We start from the raw sequence: 16,776 nt of genomic DNA, 5'->3' as shown, positions 1-16,776 counted from the left end.
GGAGTACTTGCGGTATCTAACTTGAGGTGGTTGATGAAGTTAGTCGTTTACCAAGAGGTGTTTTTAAAGTGACTTTCCGTTTATGCAGCTGCTTTGCTGTTAATGTACATGTTATATGGTAGTAAACAGTACCATTTAGATATATGCTAGTAGAAGAACGTTTGGTCCGAGTTACATGGATGTTATTCTACCTTTTGGATTAGCTTATTAGAATCTGTTTCATTGTGTGCATGAGGTAGTTTAAGTTGGTTGACATACTTATTCACAGCGGATAGATCAAATATCTGCAACATTAATAGTTTAAGTTACTATAGCAAATGAAAGCAAAATAAAAGTGATAGATACTTATTTACACAGTTTTATACGACTTTATATCAAATGATACAGGTTGTAGCATCTTATTTCACTTCAAAATTGATATCTAGATCAAATAACTGTACTAACTCAATCCGCAAACATGTTCAGTTTATCAGTTTTTCTAAACAATGCAAAGTGGAAGACGATGTTTGACAATCTTTTTTTAATTTATTAATATTAATATTAAATATTAAATATTAAATATTAAAGATATAGATACTTTAGTCAAGTTTTACTGTAGTTTATTTTCTCTATCATTTATTTATTGTTTGTTTCTGTCAAATTTATATACAACACGATGCATGAATTCTTGTATCTAACGAATTAGATTTTAAAATATTACTATGATTTGCATAGCAATATGGTAATTTTCCAAAAGCTAACAGCATTATAAAGTATCAACCTTTTTGCCAATTTTTAGTGTTAGTTGGACATCTTTTTTAGATAATCCTTAGTGAAAACTATGGCATGATAGTAACTTTGACCATGTTGACGTAATAGAACAGGTAATAAGGTTCAAGTTTACATTAAAAGTTTATTTCCATGGTTTTACTTAAATTTAAGTTTGGACTAAAGTTGTTTACTTTATATTTTAATTTGTGCTTTTTATAATATGCATGTTTTGACATTTTTGGAATGTGTGCAGACAATTGCAGCATTAAATAAGCACTTGGATTACGCATATGGCAACCCGATTGCCAAACGTTTGCCACGAGAAATCAGGACAAAACGTGAAGAGTTTGGGATGTGATAAACTTATCATAATTGGCAACGGATCTAAAAAGCAAGTTAGACCAGTTTTAACCCAGCGTCACCATGCTTCCGTCAACCACGCTGTCACCATCTAACGCCCCCTGACGCCATTAACGCAGCGTCAGGGCTGACGCGCCGGGGGCGTCAGTGAAGAAACCGACGGAAAAAAACGAAAGCGTCAGGGAGATGTGGCTTCTTTCCATTGGTTGAGCTTTTTGACCTTTATTGCTATTGTTCTACTCTAAATTTTGCTTGATTTTTTTTAATGTAAAAAAATGATATTTTTGAAGAAGATAAAATAGAGAGAATGGTGGCTGGGAGAAGAAGAAGAATGAGATAGGGTAATGAGTACTCCGTATTTTTTTATTTAATAAAGGGCCCAAAACCCTTTGTTGGGCTAAACCTTATATTATTGTTTTAGACCCAACTTTTAATTATATTATATTTAATGTAATTATTATTGTCAAATAATGTAATTTATTTTATGTAATATATTTGTTAATTTATGTTATAGTTAAATTTTATGTAATGATTAAAGTTTATGAAATATTAATTTGTGACTTTTTTATGTATTTTATTTTATAAAATATAATTTGCATTCAAATTTAAAAAAAAAAATCTGGTAGGACCTACAAGAATTTGACACAGAAATGGGGCGTCAGGGTTAAAGAGTGTCAAAAACTGACACTGCCACGTCACAGACAGATTACACTTTTTGAGCAAAAAGTGCACAATCTGCCTGTGACGTCACAGGCAGGGTTAAAAATGGTCTTAGGAGCGCCATTAGATCGATTCGTTACTCATATGATGTTTTGGCTGAAAACGCTCACTTTTTCATGTTTTTGTGTTGAAAGTGGTTACATCAAAACCCTGGCCATGCATTTTACATAGCCAAAAGGTATACTAATATGCATATAAGGTGCATCAATTCCTAGCAATTAGTAAACCTCACAAAAATATAATTTATGACTATGATTTTTCACATGTGTACAGGTGGTGGTGTTGCTCTTCTATATGTTTCAAATGAGCTGTAAAATCAAATGCCTATTTGATCATCTAAAATGCTTCTAAGGTATGGTATTTCTGTCTTTTTACTTTCTTGTTATTATTAGTCTTTTCGTAAAAGTAATTCATTACTCCAAAACAATCCTTTCTTATGGAGTATACTTGTTTTGTGCTGGATGTGAAGTCAGAGGTGCACATATAATTGTCTACAATACTGGAGTTGAAAAGGTGCCATGTTGTTAAGAAAAACTGTGAGTAGGACAACCATGATTTCAGATTTGATGGTGCTGAAGGTCTCCTCTTTCCTCTTTTTACACAATCGTGTGCTATTTGTATCAGCTTATATATGTTTTACTAAGTTGCCATTCTTATTATGTTTTGTTTATCAGTTTTTTTCTTCTTTAATTGTTATATGCTAAGTCGCAGTTATGTTGCATATCAAATTTTAGTACTTGCATTTTAGAAACAAACTGGCAAAATAGATAGGTGGTTGGGTGGGTTGGGAGCATACCGTTTTATTTCCAACTGAAGGAGGTGAGTTGGTGGGTTGGATAGCTATTAAAAATGAGTTCGGGTTGGATTGTATTTACCCACACCTATAATTAAATAAATAACTATTGCTTTAATTGTGATTATTGATTGAACAAATTGTACGTTATGTATATATTTGGAACATTAAAATAATTATTTTTGTATTATTTGGAGAGATGGAGTGCTATCAAACCTGTATTTGTATGAGTTTGCAACCTTACTTTTAAGAAGATGCCCTTTGGTTGCACCGTTGACTAGTTGACTAGTTGACTTAAGTAAAACCCCAAATTAGTTTGATTTCATGAGCAAACCCTGGCTAATGAATGTAATCAATCAATACTCTAGTAATCCCTAATTTATTGTCCACTATTCCTTCTTCTATGTCCAATCTAATTGACTTTCTATGAAAATAGATAAATATATTTTGGTAAAGTTGTGTATAAAAAATAGGTAAAAAGTAAAGGTAAAACTGTAAACCAACAAAAAGTACAATGTAATAATGAAGTTTCTTAAAATGTGTATTTTTGCCGGGAGACGATAAAATTAGGACGCAACATAAGGATGAATTATTATTTGTATTTGTAATAATTATAATTAATTAATGGAATATATTAAAATAACAATTGTTTTATAGTATAGTATTAGGTCTAATTGTACCAGATGTCAAACTCTTAATGAAAAAAAGTCTCTGCTTGCTTGTAATTGTTTATCATGTTTCGAATAGGTGCGAGTTTAATTTCAAAAGAAGGTAGTGATTATGACTAGTTATGATTAATAATAAATATATATTACAGTAGTATACTTTATATTACATGGTGAACAAGTGATAACTCAACACCATAGCGTGTTAGAAATGTGTGCTAATTTTACCATGTGAAACATACACGTATTCGTGAATTTACCTTTTTTCAGTACATCATCAATTATAACCAAACAATATCAATTTATGTAAGTAATTGGTAAAATGATTGTTATATACTTTAGGTCTTAGCGTTAAACTCTGTTGCTTCAAAGGTTGACTTGATGCATAAGAATACAAAATAAAAGGTACTTATAAATTATAAAATAGGCTAAATTGCTCAAGTCGTCCATGTGTTTATGATTTTTTTGTCCAAAACGTCCATGTGTTAACAAAACTGCAGAATACATCCTTAATTTGCAAAATTGGTCCCAATTTAGTCCCTGACTTAACATCTGTTAAACTGGCCGTTAGTATCATTTCATGTGCTAGTCAAGTATATAAACTTACCTATTAAATACCTGATTAAAACTCAATTCCCAAATTGAGTTCCATTAAAAACCCTAATTTCGTTCTCCTTCGTCATCTTCATCATTTTAAATTCACCAAAATTATTAATAATACATCCAACATTGTTAGTATCAACATTTTCAGAAGCTGTTTTCTTCCACTTTGTAAAACTCTCATCATCCTAAAAATCACAAACGAGTGTAACATAAAATTGATCATATATTAAATAAAAGATTAGGGTGAATTCAATTTCTCCTTTACTTCTTCATCATAAATATCTTCATCTTCATCATAAACAAAATAAGAACCCTAATTTAAAAAACCTTAAATCAAATAAAATCTAAATCACAAAACTTAAAAGTAACATTCTAATTACGAACACCATTCGTGTTCTATCAGAATTACTAGCACCATTCGGAAATACGATCGCCAATTGGAAACTTGAATCTTCAAATTTGGACCAGAGACAAACTGAAATTTATGAACCATATATATTGTACGACTTCGCAATAATCACTAACATATTTTTCGATTTTACAGTGAGATCTAAAGCATGTTCTCAAAACCAAGTTTTGATTTTCCACCTTGTTGACCAAATCAGCGAGATTTGCATCTGCTTGTATATTCCTTCAATATATTGACACAAGCCCCTGTTATGGTTACACTTAATTTAATGCTACATATTTTTTATTTTAAGAAACAAAAATATAGTTGCTGAAGTAATAATGCTTGTACGCATATTGTGTGGTTGAAAAAATAAAAAGGTGATTTTGTGATGATGAATTTGAAGCCATTTGAGTTTTTTATTTGTTTTGAAAAGGTTGAAGATGAAGGTATTTAATCCGGTATTTAATAGGTAAGTTTATATCACGACTAGCAAATGGCATGATACTAACAGCCAGTTCAACAGATGTTAAGTTAGGGACTAAATTGGGACTAATTTTGCAAATTAAGTATGTGTTCAGCAAGTTTTGTTAAGACAGGGACGTTTTGGAAAAAAAAACTATAAACACAGGGACGATTTGAACAATATAGTCTATAGAATATCATAAACATAGTCCGCAGATGTCTCGAGAAAAAATGTTACTCGAGTCATCTATGACCCATGTTTCTAAGATTCTTTAATTACTTACTGATATGTTTTCTCATGCACCATGAGCAACTTAAAGTGTGTGTGTAACCTGAAGTATCTAATAATCACTTTGTTGAATCACTTAAATGAATTGACATTGTTAGGTTATAGCTAATCATGCGTATTGAAAGAAGGTCAATTTATTGATAAATGTAAGTTTTAGATTGCACGACTAGTATACATATATACATATAATAAAGAATATACTATTGTATTATAACTAGTCATAATCAGTACCTTCTTTTTTAAGTTGCATTCGAGCATATTCGAACCACGATAAACAACCCTTAACTCCTTAAGCAAACACATACTTTTTTTTTTCTTTTCTTGTAATAGTCTGGCATCTGTTCCACTCAACACAATAGTAATTATCTATATATGCTACATCCCATTAGTTGGGTACTGTTCCCATTGTCTTAACATGTCTTTACCTATTTTTTATTTTTGTTTTCAACTATGAGCCAATCAGAATTAAATGTTATCCAACAAATGACCAAAATACCCCCTTATTTGAGGCACTTTGTAGCAACTACTACGCGAACCTTTTGGCCTGACCCGACCCACCGTCGCACAAATGGTTACATTAATTCTGGCCACAAGACAAACATTATTTTTGGTTTAACTTTTTAATTTTATATTTTCGTAAATTTTTATTATTACAAATACTAATTCTATCCTTTTGATCCATTAATTAAACCTAAAAATTGTGAGTCCAACTTTACTTAATTTCTAGCGCGCTCATAGTTTATTAAAACTATAAACTACGTTTATCTCTTTTTCTTTTTCCCTACTTTCACTTCATTTTCATTAGAAGAAATCAAAACCATAACACCCACGATCTCTTAAAAATAATACTATTTGTGCTAAAGATTAAAGCTGATTTGCGCAATCTCACGAATCTATAACATATGTGAGAGTGTGACGATGAGTCATTTACATATTTTATGAAGGAAAGTCGAATTTGTTGTAAATTCTTAATATAACTCCATGTATATTTATCTATAAGTATATATGTAATAATTAATGATATGTATTTGTTTGTTGTGTATTTTGTATTGTTAAACTAGAATTTAATCAAGAGCTGAATGTTTCAATAATTTGGGAACTCTATTCAGTACCTTCTTTTTGAGATTGCATTCGTGCGAGCACACTTCAAATAACTCTTGGGGTACAGGGTAACACAGACTACTTTTTCAGTAAGAGTTTGGCATCTGACACACTTAACTCAAAAATTAAAATATTGACGACAACGGTTAATACTATTTAACTATTTTCTGGTACCTTAATATTATAATATATTAGGTTAGGTGTACAAGTGTTCAAACTCTTATTGTGACGAGTATGTGTTTGCCTAGGAGTTGTTTATCGTGTTTTGAATAGGCATGAATGCAATCTCAAAAAAAGTAATGACTAGAGTTCCTAGCTGATTGTATCCTTCGGTTCTTGATCATATTATAGTCTAATCATATCAAATACACATAAACAGATAAATATAAATACCGTAAATTATTACACATATACTAATACATAAATATATATGAAGTTTGGAATAAGGATTTACGTAAAATCCGACTTACTCTCATGAGGTAGGTAAATGAGTCATCGTCGCAACCTGACATATACCGTAGATTTGCGAGTTTGCAAATCCGCTTTGATTTTTAGCACTAATCATACTATTTTTTAGCACTCGTGTGTGTGTTAGGAATTTTTTTTTTTTTTTTTTTTTTTTTTTGTAAAAGGAGACGGTACCCCGGAAAATTTTATATCAACCAAATAAAAAGAATACATGGGGGGATGTTATTTAGTGGAACATCCGAAACACTTTTACACTTTCCTAACAATCCAGAAAGCATAAAATCTAAATATACACCATATTTCATCTCTATACCAATAAAATACAAAATCGATACAATCATCAATACCATTCCTGTATGACCTATTACTCATACCCAGATGAAGATCCACCTGCAAATAAATGTATTTTAAATTAAAATTACAGTGCGTACCTTTATACTTCAACATGATCCACATCCTTTGGTAGCACTCTCGATAATTCAGCTCTTGATCTTCATAATCTTCAAAACGACATATTTCGCAATCTTTAAATTTTAAACCTTGAATGCCTTTAAACTTCAAACTTCTATTTTTTTTCAACCAAAACACCATCTAGCCATGTTGCCTTTTCCCTTGTATCATCCATGCTATCCAATGCACAAATCCAAGATCTGCAATAGCTATCAACAAAAGACACTACATGACCATATATTGCTCTGTTTTTTATAATATCATTTTTACAATCCCATATAGCTACTAGAATCAGATTACAATAAGACATGACAAATTGACTAAGTAGAGTCAAACCTGCCATACTACATATACACATACAAACCATAAACCAGTCACTTATGAAAGAATAATGATAATCAATCATTATGACTTGGATTAGATTTAACCATGACATTTACCATATCAAATCTCCATATATCAGCAGCAATTTTGACCTGGTCAGATGGAATGATTTTTAGCCCAAGTAGCCTTAATTTAATCACCTCCTGAATTGCATTACAGATCACCTTTGATGTTCTTAGCTCTCCTTTAAATATTCTAGCGTTTCTTTCCTGCCATATGAAGAAAATGGTAGCAGCAACCACCAGTCTACCAATAATACTCCAAATTGATTTATTACATGGAATTTTGACAAAGAGGTCAACAAGACCATCCCATGACGGATCATCCTCAACAATTTTGTCAATAATATCATCAATATGCGCTTTACCCTTAAAGGATTTCCACACCTCTTTAGCAAATGAACAATCAATAAATAGATGTTTGTGGGAATCCTTAATAGTATTACACAAAGGGCATACCTGGTTAGTGATAATTTCCCACTTCTCCATTCTGTCTTGAGTAGTGAGTCTTGATTGAACAGCTAACCAAAGGTTGAACCCATATTTTGGAATATTCTGAGAAAACCATACCAGTTTGCACCATTTAACCTCCTCCCTTGTTTGTCTAAAATCATTCCAAGCAATATTGACACTGAATTTCACTAGTTTTCCCTTTTTATCACACCATTCTATTGAATCAGCAACATCCATTCTGAAATCAGGATTAAAGGAACACAATGTTGTATCATATTTCTCAATAAACTCCACAGGCCAAACCCAAACCCCATTTCTAAAACAATTGCTAACATAGCATGTTCTGCCCAATCCACTAACATATATATCTCTATTGGAAAATAGATTACATAGTGGACCAGCAGGATGCCAATTATCAAACCAAAAAGATGTATTCAGCCCATTGCCAATATTATGAACAAAGCTCATTCTGAATTTACTTCTTAAGCTTAACAAACATCTCCAGCTATACGAATCATCATCACATAGTTTCACCTCCCAGAAGTTTTTCCCTTGTAACTTATAAGTATTGGTCCATTTTACCCACAAGGACTTCTTATTAGTGACAACATTCCACATATGTTTAGCAATAAAAGTGGTATTCCAATCATATAATGATCTTAAACCGAGGCCCCCTTCCGATTTGGGTAAGCATACACTGTTCCAGGCCACTTTTGCAAGAACTCTACTCTTATCATATGCACCCCATAAAAAATTTCTCAGTATTTTTTCAATATCATAAATCACAGTTTTGGGCAATAAGAACATGGACATCCAATACACTTGCATAGATTGAAGAACAGAAGCAACAAGTTGCAATCAACCAGCATAAGATAGAAATTTGTTTCTCCAATCCTGAATCCTTTTTCTGACACTATCCACCATCGCACTGCAGTTTTTACAATGTAATCTTGAAGAAATTAGTGGAACACCGAGGTATTTAACAGGCAATTTACCAATGGCATAAGGCATAATCTGACTTATTTCCAATCTACTACCTTCATCAACATTACCCAAAAAGATAGTACTCTTAGATACATTAGGCACTAGACCAGAATAAGAGCCAAATTCATCCAATGAGTCTTTTAAAATTCTAATAGAGGTAATATCACTTTTGCAGAACATCATTAAATCATCAGCAAAACAGATATTGGTCAGTTTAAGCTCATTACATTTTGGATGATATTGAAAATTACCATTTTCCTCAATTCTTCTGTTAATACATAAATTCAGGACTTCCATCACAAGAGTAAAAAGGTAAGGGGATATAGGATCACCCTGTCTAATACCCCTTTTCCCTTTAAAGTACCCATGTTGTGCCCCATTGATAGCAATAGCATACGAAGGAGTAGTAACACAAGCCATCAACCATCTAATCATTATATCATGAAAACCAAACATCTTCAAACACTTTTCAAGAAAAGACCAGTCAACTGTGTCATAAGCTTTTTGAATATCTACTTTAAAAGCACATCTACCTCTACCCTTTTTTCTATTATATCCCTTCGTTAACTCTTGGGCTAACAAGATATTGTCACTAATTTGTCTTTGTGGGATAAAAGCTGACTGATTTTCATTTACAACATCATCAAGGCAGTGTTTGATCCTATTCGCAAGAATTTTACTAATGATCTTATACATTACATTACAACAAGCAATAGGCCTAAAATCAGAAACAACCTTAGGGCATTCGAGTTTAGGAATAAGGGCAATAATAGTAGCATTTACCTCACCCAGTAGCTTACCATTCAGGAAGAACTCTTTTATTGCTTGGAACACTTCATTCCCAATAATTGGCCAGGCAGCTTTAAAGAATTTAGCACCAAATCCATCTGGTCCAGGAGATTTAATATCATCAATCTCCCACAATGCGTCCTTAACCTCCTTCATTTCAACCATCTTGACCATATCCCATAATTTTTGTTCATCAATCTTTCTTTTGAACAAGACATCAGGCCTATCAATAGGGTTTGCAGGTTGAATTTTACCCAATAAATCCTCATAGTATTTAACTATCTGATTTGGAATTTCATTCCCCTCAAATCTATTACCCTGCAAATCTTGAATCACTTCAATTCTGCTTCTATTAACCCTACTGTTAACAACTCTGTGAAAGTAGGCTGTGTTGAAATCCCCTTCTTTAAGCCATTGTACTTTACATTTTTGGATTAGAAGTTTCTCCTCATCAACAGTAGCTTGTTTAAAAGCTTTGAAACACTTGCTTTCCTCATTTCTGAAATCTTGATTCTGGGGGTCTTTCAAGACTTTACTTTGTATATCAGCTAATTCTTGTCTCCTCTTTTGCACATTAACAAAAACATCACCTTTAATCTTATTAAGATTTCTTAGTTTCTTTTTTGCTTCTTTCATCTTTGACACCACTGAGAACATAGTGAATCCAGGAACAGATTTGCTCCACACTTCAGTAACAAGTGGTAGGAATTCTTCTTTAGAAGCTAAGTGATTACTAAATCTGAATGGCTTCACCTTTTTTCTATCCATATTAGGAATAGACAGTAGCATTGGACAATGATCAGATTTCATATTTGGTAAAAATTCAACAAATGCTTTAGGGTATTTGGATATAAATGCATTATTACACATAACTCTGTCCAGTTTGGTAAGAATACCCTTATTTGGACCAGTAGCATGTGGCTTTTGCACCCAAGTAAAATGAAACCCAGAGTGATTTAAATCATCCATTTCAATCTGTTCAACACAATCTCTGAAATCAATCATCTCCCTATCCACAACTGAAGTACCAGATGATTTGTCCTCCGGATTGAGTGCCACATTAAAATCACCCAATATAACCCAACTATCACTACCAACCAGTGACTTCAAGATACACAAATCCTTCCACAGTTCTCTTCTCTCAATATAACAACTAGAAGCATAGATAAAAGAGCAAAAGAATTGTTTCCCGCTGCTTAATTGATGGACTTTACAGTGTATAATCTGATTAGAAGAATGGATAATGTTACATACCACCTCATTCCGATCCCAGCCTACAATTATTCTGGTTCTTCCTTTGCAATTGGCACTATTTGACCCCCATCTCCAATTACCAAACACTTTTGTAACTACTTTACGTACATTCTTAGTTAATACCTTAGTTTCAACTATGCCACAAATACTACTACCACTATCCATTAAATGTTGTTTTACCTCCTTTTGTTTAGAGAACTCATTTAGTCCTCTAAAGTTCCAACAAGAGAGCTTAAACATTGGAAACAGTAGGATTAATATCCACAACAGGATGCTCCTGTTGCAGCCCACTACTCCCCATATCATCCATGTTAACTGTCTGAGCAGTACCTTCATTATCAGACTCAACATCAATTACCATGCCATCTTTATCAAAATCACCAAAACCAGCAGCAATCCATTGAGTCCTAAAATAATTGAATTCGTGTGGTTGCCATTGATCAATTACTTCTTTTCCTAGTGGATTATCTTTTTCCAAATAAACTTCTAGTTTCTTTTTTTCTGATTTCCATAGTTTCCACCAATCATCAAATTTATCATTTATAGTTTCTTCAATTATAACCTCATCGTCATCCAAAATAGAATAAGGGTTATTACTTTTACCTGAACCAGAGGTATTCCTTTCACCATTTACCTTCTTCCATTTTTGTTGAAAATTCTTATTAGATCCAACACCAGACTTCATATTTCCTCCTTCAATACCCTTACCTTTTTCATTACCTCCTTCCATGACTTTACCACTATCATTACCTTTTCCATACCCACCATATTTTTTCTGATTTTGATTGTTACCACCTTTAAACGCATTACCATAACCTCCCTCCTTACTTGGTTCCTTATTTTGATTCCTTTGGTTATTCCATGATTGATTAACAAATTGTCTCTGCCCCCCAAAAGCTGGTCTAACCATAGGAGCACCACCAATATCCTTAATAGTTCTTTTTTCCCTTACCTACAGTTTTCCAGCCCTCATCGCCTTCCATTTGTTTTTTCAATTCTTTCAACTTCAATTCTTCTTCTTTTTTATTCCTAGCTTCTAATTCTTCCTCATTTAATGGTCTATTGTTGCATTTCTCAAACACATGCCCAAAAACTCTACAATGCGAACATCTTGATGGCTTCCATTGATAACCTATTTTCAAGTTAATCGATCTGCCCAAGTGGCCATCGCATGTTGGATAGACTGCATTTACAACATCAGGTAAACCATTAGTTGCATCAGCTTCCACAAGAACCCTTGCGTAACCTGCTTTACCCATTTGATTAGTACACCTCTCCTTTGTAATCTTATCCATAACTAATGGTTTACCAATACAGCTCACAATCTGACTAATATTACCCCCATTCCATAATTCAACAGGCAAGTCTATAATTGATACCCACAATGGTATAGTAGATGGTTCTGGTTTTCCAAACATAACCCAGGTTCCCATTTCTTCAAAAACAATGGAACATTATCAACAAGCCATGGACCACTATCAAATACCTTTTGCATACCTTCTTCATCATTGAATCTAAAGAAAAAATAACCTGAGGTATTCACTGATATATCCCTAATGCCATATACACGCCACATCCTTTTGAGGTTGAAGTTAACAGCAGTAAAACTCATGTTTATACCCACAAAATACCCATACAAAGATTTGGCATAAGCATTACATGTTTTAGCAATAAACTCACCCTTCAAATGTACTATTTTCTCCCCATTAGGCATAACCACAGGTGGACAATATTCCAGCTTAGAAAGGTCTTCTTTACCCGCATTTTTACTAACAGTTTCAGCAAATGAAGTAGATTCAACACCATCCTTAAAAGTCTTGGGATGAATATCATTTTGGTGTTTATCTTTTCTTTTACTGCCAAACTTAAATTCCTTATCAAATCTAGAGTTTGATTTCCTATTAAACCATAATTCATCAGCATTATCCATTTTACCACCCTTAAAAGTGTGTGTTAGGATTTTGGCTTTTTAACGAATGGAAATGAAGTGAAAGTACGGAATAAATAAAAGAGAGAAACGTAGTTAATAGTTTTAATGGCACTTAAAATCAAAATAATTTTGGGTTTATAATTTGGGGCGCACTTGAAATTAGATGAAGTTGGGACCACATTTTATATTACTAGTCCTAGTAAAACGAGTTGAGTCAATGCTTGCGAATGATTTTTTTTCTTTCGAAATACCGAGGTTTTATTTTGCAGAAAGGATTGATGTTTGACAATCTTATGATTTACAACAAGAACAAAATCCAATACCACATGAGTGGTGTATGGGGGAGGTGAGAAGTAGACAATCTTTCCCTTATCCGAGAATAAAAACAAGTCATTTCTCTTCACTCAGAGTGGAACACTCTCAAGAGTAGAGAAATTCATCCATCTCTCTATTCGACGGATAAGGAGATTGCTTCCGAGTGGACCTCCAGCCAAAAAGTATGAATTTTTTTTAGAATAGTAAAATAAAAATTGAACATAAAATTTAAAAAATAAAATAAACTTGAGACGCCATGAAAATGGTATGAAAAAAAGATGCCATGAAAATGGTAGAATCAAATTTCCATGGGTTTAAAGCCTGACTGAAATTGAATTTAAGGCTGTACGAGGCAGTCAAGTCGCCAATAGGACGACGTTTGATGTTGCCTCAATTAACCTCAATTAATAAAGCCGAATGACATTGGAAACAGAAGTCGAAAGGCATGTCAGGTGGAAGTTGTTGCGCAAGCAAAGAGCCAGCCACCCTAACAAACCAAGCACCACTCATGCACATTTACGGTAGACATCCCCGAAACCACACAACTAAAAGGAAACCACTCATGACAATCTTATGATTTATACATCTTTAATAAAATATATATTCATATTATGAGCCAAGTTTTAATTCTAGATTTCTTTGTTACCATAGAAAGGTAGTTTATCTTCTTTCTTAAGTTTGTTTCAGTTAAGTTGAGTGTTTGATATAGTGTTGGAATGTTATTCATGTGAAATAATGTTTCATGGATTGCTCTAATTCTGGTAAATGCTCCAGATACAGAAGTATGATATTATTCAGATGTGAAGGTTGTGCTCATGACCAACGAAATGCTTTAAGAACATGCTATGTTTGAATAACTTGGATTATTTTCAAGAATATGTTTTCTTTAAAAATCTTATTATTTATATTTATTACATTCATTATTGATAACAAAGTTTAGAAAACGGATTTGTTCACAGGTCAACCTACTAAGCCCAACCCGTTTTACCTATCACTCGACTTGACAAATTAACCCGCCTTTTATTCAACATCTGTCATTTACATTGACTGTTGGTCATTTAGTGGTTCTTGAATGTGTAGTTGTATGCCTAATCCATCTCTATTAGGCATTTGTATATGATAACTCATAAGTGCTCTTTAACTATCAATGCTACTGTGTTGTTCGCTTAGCTCATCAATACCTGAACTGTTTGGAAGAAGTTGTAGTTACAAATGGGGTTGGTTCGAGCTAATTTTAAGAAAACTGCTTTATACTTCATTACCCGAAACATAGAACATGCCAAAACGGCAAAACAGACAGTTAGATATGCCAAACATGTCAATCGAGTTAGTTTTAATACATGTAGGTAATTATAAAAACTCAAATATATAAATTTTTGAAACTATAACAAATATTTAACTATTACCTATTATGCATGTTTCAAAAGATTAGCAACATGATAGGTGAAAAGTGGTTGAAGAGAATGTGAAGAGCATGTAAACAAAGAGATATACACTCATACAAAGGAAACCAATCTTGCAATCTCTTTACTTTAGTATAAATAAATGCAATACCATGAAACTTAAATTAGTCACACTAGGCTCAAAAGCATGGAACAACATAATCAAAATAATGGTGGGAGCCACAAGATGACAACAAAAAGGTTGAATTCATTACTATTGTTTCCATGGTGTAATTTTTCTTAAACTTGTATATATAATTTGCTCAAAATAATAGTGATTGTATGTATTTTAGATATTTCGTGCTAATTAAATATTCATCAATGCAAAAACATGCTACATCATACCTCATGACTTTAATATGAACTTTAAGTAGTTTTCCCAATACTAAACTATAAAATTTGGTCATGAATATGAGATGTATGATGAAGAGACAGGGTCAAGACTTGTAAAGTAATTTACAGGTTTATATTATTACCAATTTATAGATAACAAGTTTTAATGCATTTTATGATTGTGTGACAAGATTATTGGATAAAGTTGCGGTGGTAACGGGAGGAGCCAGAGGAATTGGGGGTGCCACGGTGAAGTTAATGGCAGAGAACGGGGCACATGTCATCATTGCAGATGTTTTGGATGAGTTAGGAACAAATCTTGCTAATTCAATCAATGGCCGTTATATACATTGTGATGTTTCAGTAGAATCTGATGTGGAAGCTGCTATTCAACTCGCTATATCTTGGAAAGGAAAACTTGATATCCTGTTCAATAATGCAGGAATTGGTGGTAAGTTTAGCACTATATAATTGTTCTGGTCAAAATTGGTTCTGGTCAAAATGAGTGGGTCAAAACTTCATAAATACTTGTTTTTTTACAAGTAAATATTTTTTCATCTAAGTATGGTTGATTGTTGTTATATAGTTATGAAGATGGTTATGATAATCTAAATTGTTAAATAAAGTGATCAAGAAAGTTTTATTCATTTTAAAACTTATCTTAGATCACTTTCAACTAATTTGACCCATTCATTCTAAGATACCTCTTTATTAAGCTAATGATACTTTATATGTTTATATGTTGAATTGTCACCCTTCTTACTATATATACCAAACTGCCCTTTAAACTGGTCGTTTTCTACTGTACAAGTACTTGTACGCTACAACTGTACAAGTACTTAAAGCATGATAATGGTGGATTTATAAAAACATGATATATCATCACTTTCAATAAACCTCACCTGAAATGATCAAAGTTCATTGTAGATGTTGGAGGAAGCATCACATCTCTTGATATGAACAGGGTTTCAAAACTGATTAGTGTTAACATGAACGGAGTTATACACGGGATAAAACACGCGGCCCGTGCAATGATTGCAGGTGGTAATGGCGGTTCAATTATAAGCTCATCAAGTACAGCCGCTATCTTAGGAGGTTTAGGATCACACGCGTATACATTAACCAAAGAGGGTATTCTTGCAGTATCAAGAAGCTCATCGTGTGAATTAGGCACATATGGTATTCGTGTAAACTGTGTTTTACCTCATGCCGTATTATCAGATATGCTAGTGGACGCTTATCGTGGTTTTAAAAAAGATGCGACAGTTGAAGAAGTGCAAGAAAAAGTAAGTGAAAACGCGAGCTTATTAAAAGGAAGATGTGGCAGGGTTGAAGATATCGCCGAAGCTGTGTTGTTCTTGGCTAGTGATGAATCGGGTTTTATAACGGGGCATAATCTTGTTATTGACGGGGGGTTTACTACCTCTTCGATCAATATGACTTTCATTTACCGCGATAAAAATACGGAGATAGATACGGTGGGACCAACAAATTGATAAGATTTATAACATATAAAGCTACATGAACTATATACCAATTTTCTTGTCAAATTTGGCCAACTTTATTGATTTATTCTGTTGCAATTCATGAATTTTTTTTATGTTGTGTTCATTGTGGTAAATCTTACTTTAGTATTTCACCTCAACAATATACATAAATGAAAAACTTATGGTTGTATTTGCATTGGTACAAAATGTATGACCTTTTATGTCTGCGTGCTTGTTTCGTGTTGAGTGTATCAAGCAGTTCGGAGTCTTAAAAGTCCGAATCTTTAGTATTATTGTACGATTCTTGTGATCGACAAAACATGCATCTGTAAGGTGCATTGCTGATTTGTACTA

General features: G+C 33.0%; 1 protein-coding gene across 1 annotated transcript; it reads left to right on the top strand.

Moving 5' to 3' along the window:
• Positions 1-13,259: 13,259 nt before the first annotated feature.
• On the top strand, positions 13,260-16,567 carry LOC139891300 (short-chain dehydrogenase reductase ATA1-like). The gene is made up of 2 exons (XM_071874254.1): positions 13,260-15,386; positions 15,863-16,567. Exons 1-2 carry the CDS (start codon positions 15,194-15,196, stop codon positions 16,429-16,431), a joined length of 762 nt encoding a protein of 253 aa, XP_071730355.1. The 5' UTR covers positions 13,260-15,193; the 3' UTR covers positions 16,432-16,567.
• The last annotated feature ends 209 nt before the right edge of the window (positions 16,568-16,776 follow it).

Source organism: Rutidosis leptorrhynchoides, chromosome 2 (genome assembly GCF_046630445.1).
Source record: "Rutidosis leptorrhynchoides isolate AG116_Rl617_1_P2 chromosome 2, CSIRO_AGI_Rlap_v1, whole genome shotgun sequence".
NCBI classification, from domain to species: Eukaryota; Viridiplantae; Streptophyta; class Magnoliopsida; order Asterales; family Asteraceae; genus Rutidosis; species Rutidosis leptorrhynchoides.
Note: the sequence above shows the minus strand (reverse complement) of the source record. Positions and strands in the feature narration are given on the sequence as shown.

Excerpts from the sequence above, each read along its gene's own strand:
- LOC139891300 (XM_071874254.1), top strand. The coding sequence starts at position 15,194 with ATGGCAGAGAACGGGGCACATGTCATCATTGCAGATGTTTTGGATGAG. Across the intron at positions 15,387-15,862 it reads CAATAATGCAGGAATTGGTG|ATGTTGGAGGAAGCATCACA; the intron begins GTAAGTTTAGCA and ends AGTTCATTGTAG.